The sequence below is a fragment of the Mercenaria mercenaria genome, chromosome 2, assembly GCF_021730395.1.
Source record: "Mercenaria mercenaria strain notata chromosome 2, MADL_Memer_1, whole genome shotgun sequence".
Classification (NCBI taxonomy): Eukaryota; Metazoa; Mollusca; class Bivalvia; order Venerida; family Veneridae; genus Mercenaria; species Mercenaria mercenaria.
Window position 1 is genome coordinate 92,746,112 of NC_069362.1, and position 21,214 is coordinate 92,767,325.

The 21,214-nt window shown below is 36.4% G+C and overlaps 3 protein-coding genes across 6 annotated transcripts in view; 1 reads left to right on the forward strand and 2 right to left on the reverse strand.

Moving 5' to 3' along the window:
* LOC123564587 (peptidyl-prolyl cis-trans isomerase-like) overlaps nucleotides 1–21,214 on the forward strand; it is an 83,115-nt gene that overhangs the window by 1,350 nt on the left and 60,551 nt on the right. The window lies entirely within an intron of this gene.
* LOC128555279 (uncharacterized) lies at nucleotides 5,838–8,364 on the reverse strand. Of its 3 annotated transcripts, XM_053537223.1 has the most exons (6): nucleotides 8,258–8,364; nucleotides 7,224–7,353; nucleotides 6,761–7,040; nucleotides 6,380–6,610; nucleotides 6,320–6,349; nucleotides 5,838–6,001 (listed from the first exon to the last, which is right to left on the reverse strand). In XM_053537223.1, exons 2-6 carry the CDS (start codon nucleotides 7,274–7,276, stop codon nucleotides 5,876–5,878), a joined length of 720 nt encoding a protein of 239 aa, XP_053393198.1. In that variant the 5' UTR covers nucleotides 7,277–7,353; nucleotides 8,258–8,364; the 3' UTR covers nucleotides 5,838–5,875. The 3 variants fall into 3 exon arrangements, with proteins under 3 accessions (XP_053393198.1, XP_053393197.1, XP_053393199.1); XM_053537222.1 differs by having other exon boundaries at nucleotides 6,320–6,610; XM_053537224.1 differs by having other exon boundaries at nucleotides 5,838–6,148; nucleotides 6,296–6,610.
* LOC128555278 (E3 SUMO-protein ligase KIAA1586-like) lies at nucleotides 8,529–10,888 on the reverse strand. Its single transcript, XM_053537220.1, has 3 exons — nucleotides 9,729–10,888; nucleotides 9,061–9,296; nucleotides 8,529–8,815 (listed from the first exon to the last, which is right to left on the reverse strand). The coding sequence occupies exons 1-3, from the start codon at nucleotides 10,387–10,389 to the stop codon at nucleotides 8,657–8,659; spliced, it is 1,056 nt and encodes a 351-aa protein (XP_053393195.1). The 5' UTR covers nucleotides 10,390–10,888; the 3' UTR covers nucleotides 8,529–8,656.

Below are 21,214 nucleotides of genomic sequence, written 5' to 3' on the forward strand. Positions count from 1 at the left end.
TGCTATTTTCATTAAAATATGTCCTAATTTTTTTGTTCTAAATACTCTGAATCAACAAGGCAGATATCATGTAAAAAACGACATCTTTCTCTCTGGGTAAGACAAGTCTATATTTAGCCATTTCACAGGGCGAAAAGTAACATTAATGTAGATATTTTCCATTTAAAAACAGATGCAGGCAATAATTTAATGGCAGAACTTTTGTTTTCAACAAAAAATTCAACAAATGCTTTCCCAGATTTTCACTGAAAGGACGAGTTAAACTGTAAGGCGTAAGTGTTCGAGTAATAGCAGAATAACCTATGGCATACGCTTCGATTGGACAACAGCATAAGATAAGATAAATGCCGGTTTCCAGTCCCCGTATCAGTTGTTCCAGGTTAGAGATAATTATTAAACATGCAATAGAAAAAGGAAATTTCTTTTTAATTGTGATAAACAGGTCAGAGAGATGGCCTGTTTGCAACCGTCAATCATCTATGCAGTATCGAGTATGACTATAGGTAGTACACTGAGCCTACAGTACACTGACTAGAGGTTAGGGTTAGGTTTAACATAGGTATATGATACTGTACTACCACCAATAACATCAGTACCACATCAGTGTACGAAATTCAGATTTGAATCCAATAGCCCGTTCGGGCTACCAGATTAAAAAATTTTCAAGCCCGACACCAATTTCACTAGCCCGAACTTTAACACTTTAAAATACATAAATTTGCAACATATAACATTTTGTTTTACAGACATCTCTATGCATGTTTGAAGTAATAAAAAAGACATACAGTACATGTTTGCCATGTTTTTGAAAAAATTTAACTCGAAATACTCCAGTCCAGATCAGCATCGTCAGAGTCCAAAAGCATCGGACATGACACTCCTTGCCAAAACGAAATCTAAACTGTTATGCCAGATTTTTTAGGATCCGCACTTGCCAATTACTGCAACTCTGACTGTTGACAATTTGTAATATATGTAATACCGAGTGCTGAATACACATTACACACATGCTGATTGCATAATTTAAGCTCCACCTACTGCAGGTACTTGTGAGATTTTCGCGAGAAGTGTGAAAGCTAATCAAATTATCCGTTAGGCTAGAGGTGATTGTATTCAACCAATTAGCGCTGCGGTTACGTCTTTGACACTGTGTTTGATTGTCAACACGTAAGAGTGCAAAAACCAATAATTCCATAAGCGTTTCTCAGTCTGGAAAATCACGATGCAGTACTCGTTTAATTAGCATGTTTGTTTTTAAACAAAAACAAATGAGGAAAATTCGGTAGCCCAGTCGGGCTTGTACCTGTGGAAAATCGGTAGCCCGAGCTGAAATTTGGTAGCCACGGGCTGTCGGACTACCGTGAATTTCGAACACTGCCACATCTAGAGCTAACCGTTTGCAACAGGCTGGTGCATTTGAACCAGGCTAGTCCAACTGACCCATAAGACATGTATACATACAGGTCTAGGAAAGTGGTATATTTACAGATTAATTACTTTCAAATTTTAGGTGTATTTTAAGGTATCTCTACCTGGTAAGGAGTTTTAATGTGGATTTAGAAAAACAAAAGAATTACAATAATTACTAAACAACCACAAAATTCCATTTGCAAATACAGGTGCTAGAGTAAAGAAATTTGCTGTGATGGGTGTATAGGAGAGATCGTGTTTGTATACAAATCCCTTGTATTTTCTATTTTTAGAATCGATAAGAAAATATCGGGTGGGCAGACGCCGAGCGTCCATGTTTTTTTGTAAACAGTGATGTTTTTCTAACGGCTTAAACTTTCTTAAAACACAAATGATAGCCATATTTTTTTTTATCAGTGGAAAGGATATAAAACAAGCAATTTATCAATTACTTTTAATTATCATTTTGAAATAAAATGGATTTATTATGAACGCTTAACTTACAGTGTTTTTCTAAGAGTTTGGAGCATCGCTACGCTGCTATTAAAATCATATGTCATTTAAAATGGTTATTCATTTTAAAAAGATATTTAAATGAGATAATATGAAAATCGTAAGCATTTCAAAACTTTTTGAATTTTTAAAATCCATAAATGAGCGAAAAAGTTATTAAAAATTCCGATCCCATACACAAATGATGTAAAAACATTTGTTTTGCCAACCACCAGATAAACAGGTCATAATGCGTGACGTCACGGCGATCTCTCCTATATTGTGACATTCTGGCACTCTTGTTTATCATGCAACGTAAAAATCGACAACTTGAGTGATAACTATTCACATTATGTATTAATTGAGACCTTTTTCGAACACTTTAATAAAGTCACTTACCGAGATTTTTTTGTAAATTCTACTTTTCCAGTATTTCCAAACATAATTCAACTTTTACTTTTAACCCAGTATTATCCGAAACATTTGGTGACAAAATTGCATTAACATCTTGAAGTAAACACAGCAGCGATTTTTTTCCTTCTTTATAAAGTACCCCTAAAAGACCTTTTCCCAATTGAAAAATGCAATCTTTTTAGCTCACCTGTCACATAGTGACAGGGTGAGCTTTTGTGATCGTCTGTCGGACGGACACAATTTCTTGTGAACAAGATAGAGACCACATTTTGCAAGCAATTTTGATCAAACTTGTACAAAACTTTGCATGATATCTCAGTTCCTTTGGAAAACTGGCCTGATCCCATCATTGCTTCTAGAGTTATTGCCCCTTAAAGGGCCAGAATTTGCTATTTTTGTGCGTCAACAGTTTCTTGTCTGCACGATAGCAGCTTCATTTATGATTTGAATTTAACCAAACTTGCACACAACTTGTATCATCATAAGATCTTAGTTCCTTTCTTGAACTGGCCAGATTCCAGTACGGTTTCCAGAGTGATGGCCCCTGAAAGGGCCAGAATTAGCTATTTTGACATTGTCTGCACAATAGCAACTTCATTTATGATTTGAATTTCACCAAACTTGCACAAAACTTGTGTCACCATAAGATCTTGATTCTTTTGTTGAACTTACCAGATCCCTTAATAGGTTCCAGAGTTATGGCCCCTGAAAGGGCCAAAATTAGCTATTTTGACCTTGTCTGCACAATAGCAGCTTCATTTATGATTTGATTTTAACCAAACTTGCACACAACTTGTATCACCATAAGATCTTGGTTTTTTTATTCAACTGGCCAGATTCCATGATAGGTTCCAGAGTTATGGCCCCTGATAGGACCAGAATTAGCTATTTTGACCTTGTCTGCACAATAGCAGCTTCATTTATGATTTGAATTTAATCAAACTTGCACAAAACTTGTGTCACCATAAGGTCTTGGTTCCTTTCTTGAACCAGATTCCATTATGGATTCCAGAGGTTATGGCCCCTGAAAGGGCCAAAATTAGCTATTTTGACCTTGTCTGCACAATAGCAGCTTCATTTATGATTTGATTTTAACCAAAGTTGTATCACCATAAGATCTTGATTCAGTTTTATTCGCACAAAGGGACATATTATGTTATCTCCTTGGTGTCCGTCTGTCTGTATGTCTGTTGGTTAGCAATTTCCCTTCCGCTCTGTAACTCTTAAACCCCTTGAAGGATTTCAAAGAAACCTGACACAAAAGTTCACCTTATCGAAACAATGTGCAGAGCGCATGTTTCGGATGGCTCACTTCAAGGTCAAGGTCACTCTTAGGGGTCGAAGGTCATATGACTTTGTTTTGTGTGTATATTGCTCTGCATTTGCGTTGATTGCAGTGCTCTTGTTTTTATTTGGCAGATCCTTTTGTTCACTTTCGGTAATTACTTCCCTTTTATGTTACTATAAATAGCTTATTTAAGAAACTTCTTTATTATTGGCCATAGGGAAAAACTGAGACCACTTTCCTGTGGTACAACATGGATGGTACCTCCAATTTTTAGGTGTATTTTGACATATCTGTACCTTGTAAGATTTTTTTTTAATTTTGGTTAAATTCTTCCCTCAGGGTCCACGCTTCTAGGCGACGTTAGCGAAGTGGTCGCTTTTTAGCTCGACTATTCATAGAATAGTAGAGCTATTGGACTCGCCCATGCGTCGGCGTCCGCGTCCGGATTTGGTTAAGTTTTTGTATGTAAGCTGGTATCTCAGCAACCACTTGTGGGAATGGATTGAAACTTCACACACTTATTCACTGTGATAAACTGACTTACATTGCACAGGTTCCATAACTCTGTTTTGCTTTTTTACAAAATTATGCCCCTTTTTTGACTTAGAAATTTTTGGTTAAGGTTTTGTATGTAAGCTGGTATCTCAGTAACCACTTGTGGGAATGGATTGAAACTTCACACACTTATTTACTGTGATAAACTGACTTACATTGCACAGGTTCCATAACTCTATTTTGCTTTTTCACAAAATTATGCCCCTTTTTCGACTTAGAATTTTTTGGTTAAGGTTTTGTATGTAAGCTGGTATCTCAGTACTCACTAATGGGAATGGATTGAAACTTCACACACTTGTTCACTGTCATGATCTGACATGCACAAAGCAGGTCCCATAACTTTATTTTGCTTTTTTACAAAATTATGCCCCTTTTTCAACATAGAAATTTTTGGTTAAGTTTTTGTATGTACCGTATTTTCCCCAATTAAGGCCCCCCCTCTAATTAACGCCCCCCACCCGTTTTGGAGGGGAAAAAAAGTCAACAAGAACGAAAAAAAATCACCTACCTCATTTTTATAAGTCCACATAATAAGTAATTTACAGTAAGTATCCAATGTATTAAGAATTAAACACACTATTAAACAGTACATGTAACGTAAATCCAAAACGTTTATACTAAGTACGGTACGTATCCAATCATCAAATAGAAAAATAAACGGTAAATCCATTTTTGATTTGTTTTTGCACCACCCGCGCACAAGCTTCCTGTCGACTTTAAACAAATTTGCGACAAAGTGTTAACCTTTTCTTCGGCAGTTCTAATAACTTTTAATTTAAAAGCCGGCACATAAACAGCGTGTCAAACCACTGACATTGTGTATTGCAGTACCCGCATGTACTAAGGAAAATATTATCGGAGTACACAGCTGTTTGGGTATGATGACATAATGTGTAATGTCGCGAGCGTGTCACGGAATACATGAGGTACCGTATTTAAATGCATAATTTTAAGATAAACTGCATTAAATTAGATGCCAAATAATTACGTTTTGGGGGAATTAAACAACACAGAAACACTTTACAGTTGGTTTGAACGATGTTTTTAAGTTTTGTAAAAATTTTATTTTTTTATTTTTTTACCTCAAATGAACGCCCCCTCTTTGGAAAATGTAACGCCCCCGGGGGCGTCTATTCGGGAAAATACGGTAAGCTGGTATCTCAGTATCCACTAATGGGAAAGGATTGAAACTTCACACACTTGTTCACTGTCATGATATGACATGCAGTGCAAAGGGTCAATAACTCAACTTTGCATTTTACAAAATTATGCCCCTTTTTCAAGTTTTTGGGTTAAATTCTTATATGTAAGCTGGTATCTCAGTACCCGCTAATGGGAATGGATTGAAACTTCATACACTTGTCCACTGTCATGAGCTGATAAGCACTATGCCGGTTCCATAACCCTATTTTACTTTTTTACTAAATTATGCCCCTTTTTCGACCTTCTTATTCATTTAACAGTCTTCACGAAAAACTTTTCAAAGTACTAGCCAGCCGGACTACCAACATAGCAGAATTTACTAGCCCGAAAGGAATTTTGGTAGTCCGAACAGTAAATTATTAAAGGTGTATTTTTTATTTGTTTGGTGTCATTTTTAAACTCTGTGTGATATTGTTTGATATTGCTTATTGCATTTGTATCATACATATGCAAATATATGAACATAACTGCAAAACAAGGTTCTTTTCTTTTTATTTTGGTTCATTATACATTTTATTCACGAGAGAACATTTCAAGCATCGAGGTGACATAATCCTCACTCATGTCACACTCTGACTCATCTGAGGAATAACCATCATCAGCATCATATTTGTCAAATAGAAAGGCTGGATTCATCACCTGAAAAAAGCAAGACATTTCTCTTAAATATTTTTGTATTGATTTGGCAAAATAATATTTATAATAGTATTTAATTTTCAAACATTATTTATTAATTCATCACACTTATTTTCTAAATTATTTAATTGAAACAGTTTCAAACTGTACCTGGTACCCGCTCGTGATGAAATTATGCACGGAGGGACACCTGGGGTCTTCCTCCACCATTAAAGCTGGAAAGTCGCCATATGACCTAAAATTGTGTCGGTGCGACGTTAAACCCAACAAAATAAATAAATAAATAACAAACTGTACCTGTACTTCCTCCTGCTGACTTACCTCCTCCTGACTGAACTCCTGCTGACTGACCTCCTGCTGACTGAACTCCTTCTGACTGACCTCCTGCTGACTGACCTGCTGACTGACCTCCTGCTGACTGTCCTCCTGCTGACTGACCTCCTCCTGACTGACCTGCTGACTGTCCTCCTGAGTATCACTGGTTATCTGGCGATCCTTCTGAACTTCTGCCGCCAGATTCACAATGGTATCCACGACTGGAACAGGTTGCTGGGGAGTGGTAGTGGCAGCCCTCTCATACTGAAGTCGCCTTTTCCTGCCAGAGGGGGTCATCTGCGAAATCAATAAGTTTACAAAGTTATTATTTTAGATTAACATCTATCTAATTATATATAAAAGTGGTCAGATAAAAGAAAACTTACAAATGTATATTTAATCAAATACCATGGGTAAGTAATAACATTTCATGAATAAAACTCTTACCATCCAGTATTGGATTGCTGGATCTGGATTGAACTGTTCAATATCTGGAGATTCAAGGACAACTACCGTTAGGTCATTCAGGGTATCGTCATTAAGTCTCCCCCTTCTTTTGGTTTTGATGAGCTTCATTGCACTGAACGTGGTCTCATTTTTCACGGATGTTGGTGGTAATGAGCCCAAGAGATCCAGCACCCGGGTGACATTATTCAGTTTCTGACTTGCCAAACCCTTAAGAACTTTTTCAAATGTCAGAGTCCCACTTTGCAGCTCAGTAGCATACCTAAAATGAAGCAGCAAAATTCAACATTAAACTATGTTATCCATTCAAAGAGCATACAGGATCCCAAAATGCAAACTGAACAGCTCTCATGCTTAGTAATGTTTATTACCTCTTAAAAATTTAATTTTGCTGAAATGATAACCTGCATTTAAGAGGAATGCATGAAAAAGAAAAGATGCCTACCTCTTGTACACCAGAGATCGCAGAATCTGCCATTCGTCCATGTAATCCTCCATGGAGATATCCTTAGCCACATTCTGTAGCTGTGTTGAGAAATAGTTCACTAAGGTGAACACTTCTTTGTCCCCAAAATCTGAAATGAACAAAATTTAACTGTCGATGAGTAATACAACACTGTTTTCATGAATTGTTTTGAAGTCAGGTGAAAAGAAACTAGGTTATATAATGAACATACTGCCAGTGAACAGAAAACAATTGTGAATGTGAACTTTAAAAATCCTGTTTATTTTGCTGAAGTTTACCTTGTAATATTCTTCCGCAATTTAGAATAATGATACTTGTGTTTGTGTCTAGAAAATTATGGGAAGAAATAAAAAAAAAGTACAAGAATGAGAAAATAAACAGTAGAGCATGAAAATAAACAACAATTGTAAACATGGCTGTTTTGTTTTTTATTTTTGAATTTTGGACATGTTAATTTTTTTTAAAAAATCTGCTAAATTCAGCATTATTTGAAAGGAAATTAGGCCTTGAAGCCAAAATATAAACTTAAAAATTCAAATACTTTAAGATGACAGTGGAGGATGAGGATCGTAATTAGCTTTCTGTGGCCTAAACTAGAAAAGAAAATAAGAAATCAACATATAAAATCAAAACATCTAACAAAACATATCGACTTGAACCACAACTGTACTTCTTAAAACCTGAAATTTACTGCGATCCAGGAATGGGCCAGCTTTCAAATACTGAGATCTGTGTTGCTTAAATGATGGGTGAAGTTTCTGGATAGCGTTTATCGAGAGCTTCAGTGATGCTTTTGGTTAGTTTCGCATTTGATGGAGAGGAGGGGTTTCCTTTAAAGTGTACCTTTTCACACTGGAATTCCTTAGTCATGACAACTGAGGAGGCAGCTTCATCATCTCTACAAAGGCCGTAATGAAAATCATTGTTGAATGAAAATGAATTACATTGTGTAAATACCTAACCTATAATTTGTTTTGGATGTGGTGTCTAATGATATTAGAAATTATGCTAACCTGCCCATCATATTCAGCAGGACTGTCTTGGTTGCAGCCACTCGATTATAAGCATCAGCTAAGGAAAGTCCTGTAGTCTGCAGATACTTGGACAATTTCTGAAGATGCCGCACAACAGACTAAAAAAGAAAAAGCATATGCCACATTACTCTGAAAGTCTTTGCTTGGGATAATATAAAAGTCTTTAGAGGTCATACACTACCTTTCAGACCACTCACCAGTTTATCAAAATTCATGGAAAAGTTTACATCTCAGGCAAAAACAAATCTATACTTGTTGGAGACCAGTAGCAGCCAGTATGCCCTTGTCACTTTAGAAGTTAAAGGCATATGATTAGGACGGAACACAAGTTAACTATGTTTAAAATACCTTCAGTAGTAGGATGTAGATGATCACGTGTCAATCTGATGCCAATTTCGCCAGTCCCTCTGCCTTTGGATTGTTGTGAGATCCGGTCTCGAGCTGAGCTCGGATAGCCCTGTAGCCACCCAAAAAAGCGTTGATGGCTCGCTCCATATGAGGCAACCACCTCGTACCACCAATCCTCGTGGGCAGAACCTGTAGAGGAACAGATGGAGAAATTGTTTGAAATTAATTGAATGAAAACTCCATGTACACACAAATATTTAAACAAACACAAAAAGTACTTTTCATGTTCAAAAATGTGCATGATTTATTTGATTCTAGCAATCCCATAATTTTTACAGCTTTTTAAAAGAAGTTAACAGTTTTAAGAAAATATAACCTTTTTAATTGTTTGCATACTGGTATTTATACTTAATTCATTTATCTTTTGCACTGACCTGTTTGATCTCCATTGTGGTAAATGCATTCTTCAACTGTTTTTTCATCTTTGGACTTCTACGATACAAATAGTACAGCCCAATCAGCAGCGTCAAGGTTTTGTCGTACAGTTTGCTGGTTGATGATGTTTTGATGGCATCCTTGAAAGCCAGCTCAAGCCGGTGAGCAAGACAGTGGGTAATGATACAGTATGGCTGCTGCTCCCGTATCAGTGCAGCTAGTCCAGACTTGAGGCCTGAAATAAATATAATTGTCAACCAAAGATATTCACAAATATTTTGGGTGAATAATAATAATTGATTTTAATATAAAGTTAAACCCTGATCAAATTAGACATACAAACACGTTTTTTAGAAAAAAAAAATTTCTAATGCTTTGTTCTATGTCAGAGTCAGTGCATTACCACTTTATGTCATTTATTTGCTGAGATTGATTAAAAATGTGTTAATTTATATAAATTGTTGTTACATCATGATCTCTTTTTTACATGACTTCTATAACATGTATAATAAATGCTTTTTTTTACGTATGTGATACTTTTAAACTGTGATATTTCATGACTGTGATAAATAGATCTATTTAATTATACTCGACTTTTGGCAAAATCAAACAGCCAAGGCAGAAATCTGCCCGTTAAAACTGAAACAACATGGTAATTCAGTCGCACCTTGCATGTTGGAGGCTCCGTCAGCACAAAATCCCACAAGCCTCTTCTCAAAGACATCGGAAATTCCATATTCTTCGAATACTTTAAATATCAGGTTATGAATGTCTCTACTTGTTGCAGACTCAGCGCTTCCAATATACAGGAATGTATCCTGTATCTGCCCATGGATACAAGTTCTGACATAAATATTTTCCAAGTCCTCCCCGGTAAAGTCATTGGCTCCATCGATGGTAAAAGAAAAAAAAGGTGACTGGCGAAGTTTCTTCAGCACTTTTTGCCTAGTAACTTCGGCAATGGCTTTAGTGAAAGAGGCTGCTGCTTTGTCGTTTAAGTAACTCTTTCCCACATCTAAGCCCTTGACCTTGTCTAACCGGCAGATGGTGTTATAAAAATTAAAACTCTGGTGTGATTTAGCAAGGGCATGAGCTGTCCTAAACTTTATAATTAATTTTTGATACTCATTTTGCTTGAGTTTTAACAGGCAATTTGCTGCCTCACTCGTTTTGGAGTGGGTGGGGGCAGATTTTGCATGATGTTCACCAGCAGCCTTTTGTTGTCCACGGCTTTCCTGGTGAGCGTTTAGTGTTTCCACTTTGAAATTAGAACACCCGGTGGTAAAAACACACTCGTTTGATGTTTTAATACAAAAGGTGCAAAACATCTTGCCAGATTCAGAATTGTAAGTAAGCCACGGAAAACTTTTTTCCCAGGAAGGCTGGAAGCTCCGCGTTCTTTTTGATTCATACTTTTTTTTTTGCGGATATTTTTTCCTCTTCGGATAAATGCCGCTTATTGGCCTTTCCCGGGATGGCCCCGGGTGTATACATTAGTTGAAACATTTGTTTACAAATTTACCTTTCTATTTTCGTAAGGTAAAGGTCACGCTAGGTTAAACAGACTGGTTTTCCTTTTGCTTCTCGCTAAGGATAATTCAGCGAAAGGAACGCTTAACCAGTCTATTTCCGCCGGTGCGCGTAATATCTACACTCGTGAAATACGCACCGTAGAAAACTCACGCTATGGATTTTTTTGGTAATTTTATACGTATTCTCTCGATTTTTTTTTACTAGCCTCGCGGACTAGTCACCTAGAGACAAATACTAGTCCGATCTAGGTTTTTACTAGCCTCGGGCTTCGGACTAGTGCCAAATTCGAAGACTGATTTAAGCGACAAGGCTGTTAAATAGTCGAGCGTTGCTGTCCTCCGACAGCTCTTGTTTTCTGATGACTTTGCTCTGTTTGTACAGAAAAGCGAAAAAAAAGTCGCCCTAAAACCTGGCGCCTGAGGCAGTTATCATACATGTATATATCACATCTATCAGCTTCTAATCAGCTTGTAAAAACATTACATAATCAATTAGCGAAACTTATCCCGTTACGGGTTGTGAACTTCACCTGTCAACAAAGATACTCCACCTATCACCAAATATCGTTAGGATGATTTTAATTGGTCGAAAACTTTGGAAACACCAATCAAACGAGGCGAAACAAAATTGCCTTTAATTGATTTTGTGCATCACGGATAAAAATAGTGTGCATCACGTCAGGGGTCCTGAAATAAGCTGTCCGAGTTGTCCGATTCGTGGATTCCTCGGTCCGGACAAGCAGTTTTTAGAAGCTGGCTTGTCCGGGGACAAGTAAAATTTCCGTGGAAAACATTTTATAAAAACGGAACTAATCGGCGTCATCTGTGATCTCCGCATGCCTAAAGGCAGTATCTAATCTGTTTGTGATCATATATGACCCTTAAATTATCAAAACAAAAATGTATGCAGCCATTTATAGACACGTGGACTGGTTTACTACATTTAATGATCATTATTGGAAAATTAAACCGTGAGTTGAAAATGAGTGCCAGTCTGGGGATTCCCGTTATCTACTTTCATTTTTGATTTTCAGAAAATCCATTAGCTAGGTTACGCTATGTAAAAAAGTTTAGTAGCCAAAATTTGTGGCTTAATTTTTCGAGTCGATTGTTTTGACATTTATCAACTCTGACAGCTTATTTCAGGACCCCTGAAAGACCAGTGCAGTATTCAGTGAGGGTAGAAGTTCTAGGCATACTGAGATTATTTTTGTCAATGGCATGTGTTCAAGTGTTCTTAATTATTCTCTACTCACTAAACTTGCTAGTCATAACATATTTTCAAGTGGATGTTCTAGTCACTAAGCTTGCTAGTCATAACATATTTTCAAAAGGATGGTTCTAGTCATAACATAAAAACTTTATATAAGTTAAAATAGAAGTCAACAGAAGTGTATGTTTGTATTATTTGTTTATTCAGTAATGATAATGCTGATCCTTTCTTTTTTAAACTAAAAAGTACGGACAAGTTCTTCTTTGGTACGGACAAGTGGACTTGTGGGCCCAACTTGTCCGTGGACAAGTAGACTCTGAAAATATTTCCGGACCCCTGCACGTGTGAAAACAAACAACTAAAAACTGTCAAAAGTAGGGTAAATAAAAACAAAAACACAAGTATGTCGGCGCAAGAGTCAGTAGCTGATTATAGGATGATAGCCTATCGCAAATTGACCGATAGGGCCTAAAGAAAAGCTCTGAATAATAACCAGAGTTGTTCGTAATATATGGTTTTAATTGCGGCTGCCAGACGTAAATATCCGTGTTATACACAAATTAAATTGAAATTCAGACAACAGATATTTAATTTCAATCAATAAAAATCAATCACAATCAATTTTAGATAAGAACACATAGGCAGAGGTCGCGAAAGCCGTCGGACCGTCGGACATTTCCGGTAAATTTTGATCCGGTCCGGCATGATATATCAAGTTCACAAGACCGAGTGTCCGATAAAAATTGCAGGTCAATATGATAAAATAAGAAGGAAGTCCTCCACGATTTCGCGAAAGTTCGACTTTCATCATTAAATTGTAAAATTGAATCCCGAGAAATAATGTCAAACTATATTTTAGTAAGCGCTTGTTTCATTGGTACTTAAAATAGAAACAGTGGAAACCCCTCACGACGTCACGACAATTCTAAGAACGCGCGTTATCATTGGATGCTTACTAATCGTGGATGGTACTCGATTTATGTACGCGGGAACCAGACGGGAATTTCCAGAAATTCCGGCCGGAAATTCCGAGGTCATCTTTCTCTTTATGTCAACATCAACGTGACTCGGTGCAAACAATAGACTTGTGGGGTAAAAAACAGTGATGATATAGCAAATGAATATGAATAAAATCTGTATCCTTTGGAAGCAAAGAATGCAACCAAGAAGAATAACAACAGACTCGTTTTGACTGAGCCTGTTCGCGAGAGGTAATGAAATGTGCAACATCTCTCACGCAGACTCACGCCCCGTAGCAACGGCTTAAGCGGGACTCTAGATATATTACACATATGTAGAATTGACTCCATGGTCCCAAAGGACCAGAAAATATAACAACACTGAATCCAAGTACAGGGAGACTTTTTACAGCCTGAAAACTTAATGTCTGAAATCTGTTTCAATTGATATGTGGAAATAAACTTAAAGGTAATTTGTGTAATGCTGTCTATATAGACTATGTATAAATACCAGTTTTAAAGATCAGATATCAAATTTATTAAAAAGAATTCGGTCTGGTAAAATATTATCCGGTCCTGTAAAAAAATCATGTTTACCAGACCGACTGTCCTGTGAATTTTCAGGGTCTTTCGTGAACACTGCATAGGCTTTTATCTTTTTGTAAAAGTTTTTGAAAACGAAAGTAGGCTAGAATGTCTGCTCGCGGTGACAACTTGCCGGTATTTCATGGACATTTTTCTTAATTTTCTTCAATAAAAGGTATTGTCATTGTAGACTTTAATATCAGATACTGTCCAGTGCTGTTAAATTGTCTTTGCATCATCACAAATTGTCAAAGATATTCTTTAGACTGAAGAATTGGGCAATGCTTATGAAAGTGTATCAGTATCCGGACATAAAATTTTGGATATCCGGATTTTGACCAGAGGGGGTTTAAGACTGGTGTGCAGGGATAAGAATTGAAAAATTAATTTTCTATTGTTAGTTTTGACTAGTGGAAGGAAGATGAACCTGGCAAATCGCACTGTGTTATATGTAGACTGGCAAAATTTGATAATGCATATGCAAGGGGTCATGACGCATGAGCCGAACAACAAATCACACTACACACGCCTGTTATAATACTGATGGTGATTTAGTATTATTTATGAATGTGTCAAACTACTCCATAAATACATGCTCACTGTGTGTGTTTGTATTTTATACTTGGCATTTTGTACTTATAAGTAAAATATGTGTTGTTTTGAAATGTTAATTATTCCTTTGTGTTTTACCATCAAAACTGTAATATACGGTTTAATTAATGACTGTTTTGACCCGCAGCCTCACTTCTCCCTGTTCTGAGAAAACCTTCTCCCTATTTTCACTGAAGGGAGATGTCACTTCTCCAAATTTTTCTGTGCTAGCTTGAACCCTGTCCCTTTGTTGTTCCTGTCCTTTGGACTTAGATTTTTTTCTGAGGACTTAGATTTATTTTTAATTTCTTCCCTTTGTTGTTCCTGTCCTTTGGGCTTCATCAGTCAAAATTTTGCTCCTAACCTCCTCAGATGTAATCCTTAGGCATGAAACTACTGGTCTAATTTGAAAATAATTTTATTTGAAGTAACTTTAAGAAATTTTCAACTATATTTTCTCATAATTCTTTTGATTGATCTTGATTATGATTTTTTGACCTTCTTGTCCTTAAGTGCAATGATAACAGGTGAGCGATATAGGGCCATTTTGGCCCTCTTGTTTCCCAATTATCATCCAAAAATTCCCCAAATGACCAAATTAAGTCTGCATTTTGATGATTGCAGAAGGAAAACTTAGTTACATTGACATTCACCTTGATTTAACCATTCAGACAGTTTGTTTGATGATATTTACTTGGAATTAAAGGAGGAACAGAGCTCCAGATAAGCTTTTGGTGCAATTGGGTATTTACCCATCACTTTTTGTCTGAATTGGGTATTGGAAATTTGAATTGGGTAAAAATAATATCATTACCCAGCCTTTTCAGAAGTAATTGGGTATTTGCTAAAACCAATTGGGTATTTTACCAATCCCGCACTAACAATTGAGTTTTTTTTTGCTTACAGTATACATGGTATATATCATTAAACAGGATTGACTAAGTACCTAAGTACTTTAATGGCGCACTTCAATGTTTAATACAAATAAATGTATTTTAAATTGTAATGAATGTTTCATACTGTTGTTTTCTTTTACACTTTTAATACAGTCGGAGATCAGTTCATCCACAATATCCCAAACGATGTGGTCACCGCAATATGCATTCTCCCAAAAGATGTCATGCAGTATTGGTGACACTACATCGTCACAAACAGATAACTGTCATTGTTGAACAGCAAAATATCCCACTAATTTGTTTGTTTGTGCTGCAAACAATGTTTTTTTCTGCAACCTGTTTTACATTTTAGCGGTGTAAAATTGTTTACAAAGCGTCCAAATAACACCGATCACCCAGCTGAATGGTCCTGTGACTTTTCCGATAAATTGCAACCTGTTCTGTGGTAACCAGGGTTCGAATTTAAGCTCGCATACTCGCGAAATGCGAGTGCAAATTTCAAACTGCGAGGTGAGATTTCAGACACCAGCATTTTTTTGCGAGTGAAAATTTTTGGCTGAATAATGTGCATTTCTAACGGTCGTCTCGATCTTACACTGTTCTTTCTTTAACAGCTCGCAGTCATTGCAGCGCATTGTCATTTGCAGAACGAATTTCGGAGGACTCTTTCATCTTTTGTCGTAAACAGAAGTTTACACTCGATACATGTCCCGTGCGCATGTCTTTTCAACTGCTGACAAGTACCTGCGCCAATTTTGATAACGTTTACCGCATCCGGTGGGTTTTTTGGTAATCTATATTAAGTTACTATTTATATAGCGCAAATACGATTGGCTGGACTCGTCACGTGGATGTTTGTGTTCATGTTCTAATAAAGTGACAAGTCGCGGAAAATGCAAGTTGTTTTTTCATTTAGCAAGTTAAAAAAAATACCACTTGCGAAAAAATGCGAGTAGAAAATCTGGCTAAATTCGAACCCTGGTAACGTATAACCAGTCAGTCAAATCTAGCGTTAAAGTCTCGTACCCGTTCTAGTAATAAGGAAAATGTGATACGCAAGCGATTTTTTACGAATTGGGTATTAGGAATTTTACTTGCGTTTCAGTACGCACACTGTATGAATTCAATTGGGTTTTCTGCAATTTTGATTGCGTAAATACGCAAATACGCAGCTTATCTGGAGCTCTGGAGGAAGCATTCTAAATGAAGTTATAAATTAACCAAAAAAGTTCCCAATCTGAGTAAAACCCCCGCTGTTATTCCCAATTTATCCGGTACCAGACCTTTTCCCAAAAGGGCAAAAAAAAATCACTGCACAGGCACATGGCGGCTGAAGTTCAAAGGAAAGGTGCCGATCGGCATTTGGCCTTTGATGTAGGATGAAAGGAAGCTCTGTTTGACAACTAAATGTTGTGATGTACTATGTGATGTAATTTGACCTAATTCTACCTGGTATGTACAATTTGTGTATTAACTAATATACTGTTGATTTAAAAGGGCTTAGATAATTTATGGATTGCAGTTGAAGTGCTGTGAATTTCGTTTCTTCTACCTTACTTTAAGGAACTCAATCACAATTTTACATGCATACAAATACTTAAGATTGTGTTTAAAAGTGAAGCCTTTCAATTTTCACTAAACAGACACTAAAAAAAAAACAAGTGTGAGTTCAAGCTCGACAGCTGATCAAAGTCATCTTCGTCTACACAGACTGGATTCAAGGATGGAATTGGGGAGGCCTATGTCACTCCCTTGCCCCTAGTGGCCTGAGAAATGACCTTTAACTATTGACCAAAGTTTTAACCAAAAAAATGCACCAGAACCCACCATTTCACACTTGTATTTAAAAATTTCCTGGATCCTCGGTCTTCTATACCTACTATAATATGGTTTTTATAATTATGCATCCAACACTTCCTGTGTCCAGATTAATGATATTGGGTACTCAGAATTTAGAAAAAAGATGTAACAGTTGCCACCATTCCATTCCTAGCAAAGATGTAACAGAGGCCACCATTTTGTTCCCATCAAAAGATTTAGCAGAGACCACCATTTCATTCCTGTTACAAGATATAAAAGAGGCCACCATTTCATTTCTATCATTAAAAAAAGATGTAAAACAGGCCACTATTTCATTCATACCAGGGGAAGGACGGTGAACATTTTTAGCTCGACTATTCGAAGAATAAGTAGAGCTATCCTACTCACCACAGCGTCGGCGTCACACCCTGGTTAAGTTTTTCGTACCAGTCCACTTTTTGACAAAGTCTTTTAAAATAAAGCTTTGAAACTTTCAACACTTGTTTACCATCACCATGTCCAGTTGTAGGCAAGAGTACATAACTCTGTCAAGCATTTTGACTGAATTATGGCCCCTTTTGACTTAGAAATCTTGGTTAAGTTTTTCGTACCAGTTCATATTTCGACAAAGTTTTTTGAGATAAAGCTTTGAAACTTTCAACACTTGTTTACCATCACCATGTCCAGTTATGGGCAAGAGTATGTAACTCTGTCAAGCATTTTGACTGAATTATGGCCCCTTTTTTGACTTAGAAATCTTGGTTAAGTTTTTCGTACCAGTCCACATTTTGACAAAGTCTTTTAAGATAAAGCTTTGAAACTTTCAGCACTTGTTAACCATTACCATGTTCAGTTATAGGCAAGAGTACATAACTCCATCAAGGATTTTGGGTGAATTATGGCCCCTTTTGACTTAGAAATCTTGATTTAGTTTTTCGTACCAGTTCATATTTTGTGTAAAGTGTTTGACATATGGCTTTGAAACTTTTATCACTTGTTCATTATAATAGTCTCTATCAGTAGACAGGAGTACATAACTCTGTCATCTATTTTGGCTGAGTTATGGCCCTTTTTGGATTTGGAAATTGGTTTTCGTACATGTCCACGTTTTGTCAAAATTATTTGACGTATGGCTTTTAAACTTTAAACACTTGTTTATCATCATGATTTCCATCTGTAGGCAAGAGTACATAACTCGGACAACTATTTTGGCTGAATTATGGCCCTTTTTGAACTTTGAAATTTGTTCAGGTTTTCTTACAAGTCGGCGTTTTGTCAAAACTATATGACTGTGGCTGTGAAACTTTTAACACTAGTTTATCAACATGATTTCCATCTGTAGGTGAGAGTACATAACTCTGTCAACTATTTTGACTGAATTATGGCCCTTTTTGGACTTGGAAATTTGTTAAATTTTTCAAACAAGTCCATATTTTGCCTAACATATAACATAACATATTTGCCATCATGGTTACACATTGCCATTTAGTGCAAGACTAATCAAAATTCACAAGTACAGGAACATTTTTGTGTTTAATCCATTTTTTCTTTTTTGTGAAAATCTATGGTAATATTTTGACCCCATTCTTCAATCAATTTTTCGAAAAGTCGAGCGCGCTGTCATCCGACAGCTCTTGTTCAATACCTACCTCTTTCACCACCCCACCCCAACCACCACCAGGTTGAACAGCTTTGGAGGTCTGCAGTGAGGTCATTATAAACCTTCTGTCTCTACCTGTGTCCAGATTAATGATATTTGAATACTCAAAACTCATAACAGAGGCCACCCTTTCATTCCTATCAAAGATGTAACAGAGGTCACCATAGACTTACACAGTCTGTTGAGATTTAACATTTCCCATTTTTTAAATTTTTTTTTTAAATATATTTCAAATTATCTGTAGCTCCCTTTTACTGTGGCTTATCTCAACAAGTAGATGTTATGCATATTTACATGGTTAGAAAAGCACTCCCTACTTCTGATATTGCATATGAACTCTTATAGTTAGAGTATTAAAGGGAGGTTATACAAAACAATAGAGTCAATAAAACATTCTATCATATTCACGAATATTCAAACCTTTGACAAATTTTAAAGAAAGTTAATATCAAAAATAGGATTTAACAAGAAAGACTGCTGAGTAAAATGCTGTACTGTTCCTTCAACACATCACTAAGGACCTGATGGTTAGTGGTTTTTTAATCTAGGTCAGATAGATAGAGTGCCTTTATTCCTCTGGACAGAAGACTTTTCTCCTGCGACTTCATTAAAGACACAAGAGGTGACACAACAATGCAGCATATTTCAGGCAGAATTTTACTATCCCGTTGGTAGCTTTGCACAAATGGTGCAACTTCGAATGTTAAGATTTTCCGCTGCCAGTTGGGGAACAAAAAAATACATCCTTTCCAGATAAATAGCCTTCTACTACTTCTTTCTGATTTTCACGAATATTTGTATATCCTAGTTGTTGTAGTCCATATGCTATTGCTTCTTCCATATTACATACAAAATCTTCATGAAAAAGTTAAAATCACATCCCTTAAACCACTTTTAAATTTATCATTAAATAGGCTTAATTTTAGCTATGATCGAAAAACAATTCTGCACATATAAACTTTCAGATTGATATGATTTTCTGAAGTTGCCAACTACATGTACATGTCTATATATATTAGAATTATTGTTGGTCAGTTTTCAAGCCATATGTTACATTTTGTTACTTAGCACCCTGGTGCACAGCATGTCTTCACTTTGTATCTAAACAGAATCATAATTGATGTAATACATTGCACCATGCCGTTGACAGAGACCACTAAAGTCTAATTAACATGAATATGCAATCAGATATGAAATTACAGGGACTATAGATAACAAAATAATTTTTGTGATTTATAGCAGATATTAATTTATCCTCTAATATAAATTAATAAAAAGTCTTAGAAGGTATATTGAATAAATTGTTTTTAATTCATTCACAAAATGATTTGAAGGTATCTTGAAAAAATATTTCAAAATGTTTTTGTCTTTCAATTTCAAATCTCTTCCCTCATTTTTTCTTATCAAGGATTCAAACAACTCATAAACAGAATTAAATTGATACTATTTTGATAAATACATTTTCTATATATTTCAAATTTAAATTGTATTTTATATACACTTACTGGGATATTTTACAATTAGTGAAAATTGATCCCTCTCTGGCTTATTCACCAAGTCATAAAAGCAAAGCACCTGTTTACTGAACCCTTGGGGCAGTCGGCCAAAGGTTACATTACATCATGAACGTGTCTGCAATGATTTCTAATGAGATAGTGATTATCAGAGGGTATGAAATTTGTCCGGCTCAGGATCGCATTTGTCCAGTCGTTAGAGACAGAGGCTAGAGATATTGTAAATTTTATGAGAAAGTGGTATCAGAGAGGATTTTATGGCCAAGTGCTTTACAGGTAATGACTCTAACGACTGATGCCAGTCTAAGGTCACCATTTCATTCCTGTTAAAGATGTAACAGAGGCCACTATTTCATTCATCATGTTCATATATTTCTAACATTTCCAGGGGGAGGTAGGCGAACATTCTTCCTTACCTACCTCTCCCCACCCCCACCTCACCACCAACTGGTTGGACAGCTTTGGAGGTCGGCAGTGAGGTCATTATAAACCTTCTGTTTCTAACTGTGTCCAGATTAATGACATTTGAATACTCAAAACTTAGACCAAAAATGCATCAGAGATCATCATTTCATATACAAAGGGTCTGACAGCATCTGTAGTGAGAACAACGTTACTGTCCTGTAAAAGGTTTTAGGGAATGAGGGTTGGGAGTGTCGATATTGTTTGATGCATTCTTAGTCTATATATCCACAGTAGTGTCATTCAGTTTACAAAAATTTTGACTGATTATAAAATGTAAAATTTTGTTAAAAAATGTCTGCATGCAAGTCTTGCTCTGTGAAATTACTGGTAGAATGGTCAGCCATGCATGTTCTTACTCAAAAAAAAAAAAAAAAAAAAAAAAAAAAAAAAAATACCTACCTACCTACCCACCCACTCCTAAAAATCTGGGTAGGAGCACTACAATCAATTTTTAGCTCACCTGAGCACGAAGTGCTCAAAGGTGAGCTTTAGTGATCGCCCTGTGTCGGTCGTCAGTCGTCAACAATTTGACTGTTAACACTCTAGAGGTCACAATTTTGGACTAATCTTAATGAAACTTGGTCAGAATGTTACCATCAATAAAATCTTGGACGAGTTTGATATTGGGCCATCTGGGGTCAAAAACTAGGTCACCAGGTCAAATCAAAGGAAAAGCTTGTGAACACTCTAGAGGTCACATTTTTGGCCCAATCTTAATGAAACTTGGTCAGAATGTTACCCTTAATAAAATCTTGGACGAATTTGATATTGGGTCATCTGGGGTCAAAGACTAGGTCACCAGGTCAAATCAAAGGAAAAGCTTGTTAACACTCTAGAGGTCACAATTTTGGCCCAATCTTAATGAAACTTGATCAGACTGTTATCCTCAATAAAGTCTTGGACGAGTTTGATATTGGGTCATCTGGGGTCAAAAACTA

Coding starts and splice junctions, on each gene's coding strand:
- LOC128555278 (XM_053537220.1), bottom strand. CDS start 10,389: ATGTTTTGCACCTTTTGTATTAAAACATCAAACGAGTGTGTTTTTACC. Junction 9,297..9,728: donor CGGAGCCTCCAACATGCAAG/GTGCGACTGAAT, acceptor TATTTATTTCAG/GCCTCAAGTCTGGACTAGCT. Junction 8,816..9,060: donor CCACAATGGAGATCAAACAG/GTCAGTGCAAAA, acceptor GTTCCTCTACAG/GTTCTGCCCACGAGGATTGG.
- LOC128555279 (XM_053537222.1), bottom strand. CDS start 7,276: ATGGAGGATTACATGGACGAATGGCAGATTCTGCGATCTCTGGTGTAC. Junction 6,611..6,760: donor CAGCAATCCAATACTGGATG/GTAAGAGTTTTA, acceptor TTGATTTCGCAG/ATGACCCCCTCTGGCAGGAA. Junction 6,002..6,319: donor AGGAGTTCAGTCAGGAGGAG/GTAAGTCAGCAG, acceptor TGCTTTTTTCAG/GTGATGAATCCAGCCTTTCT.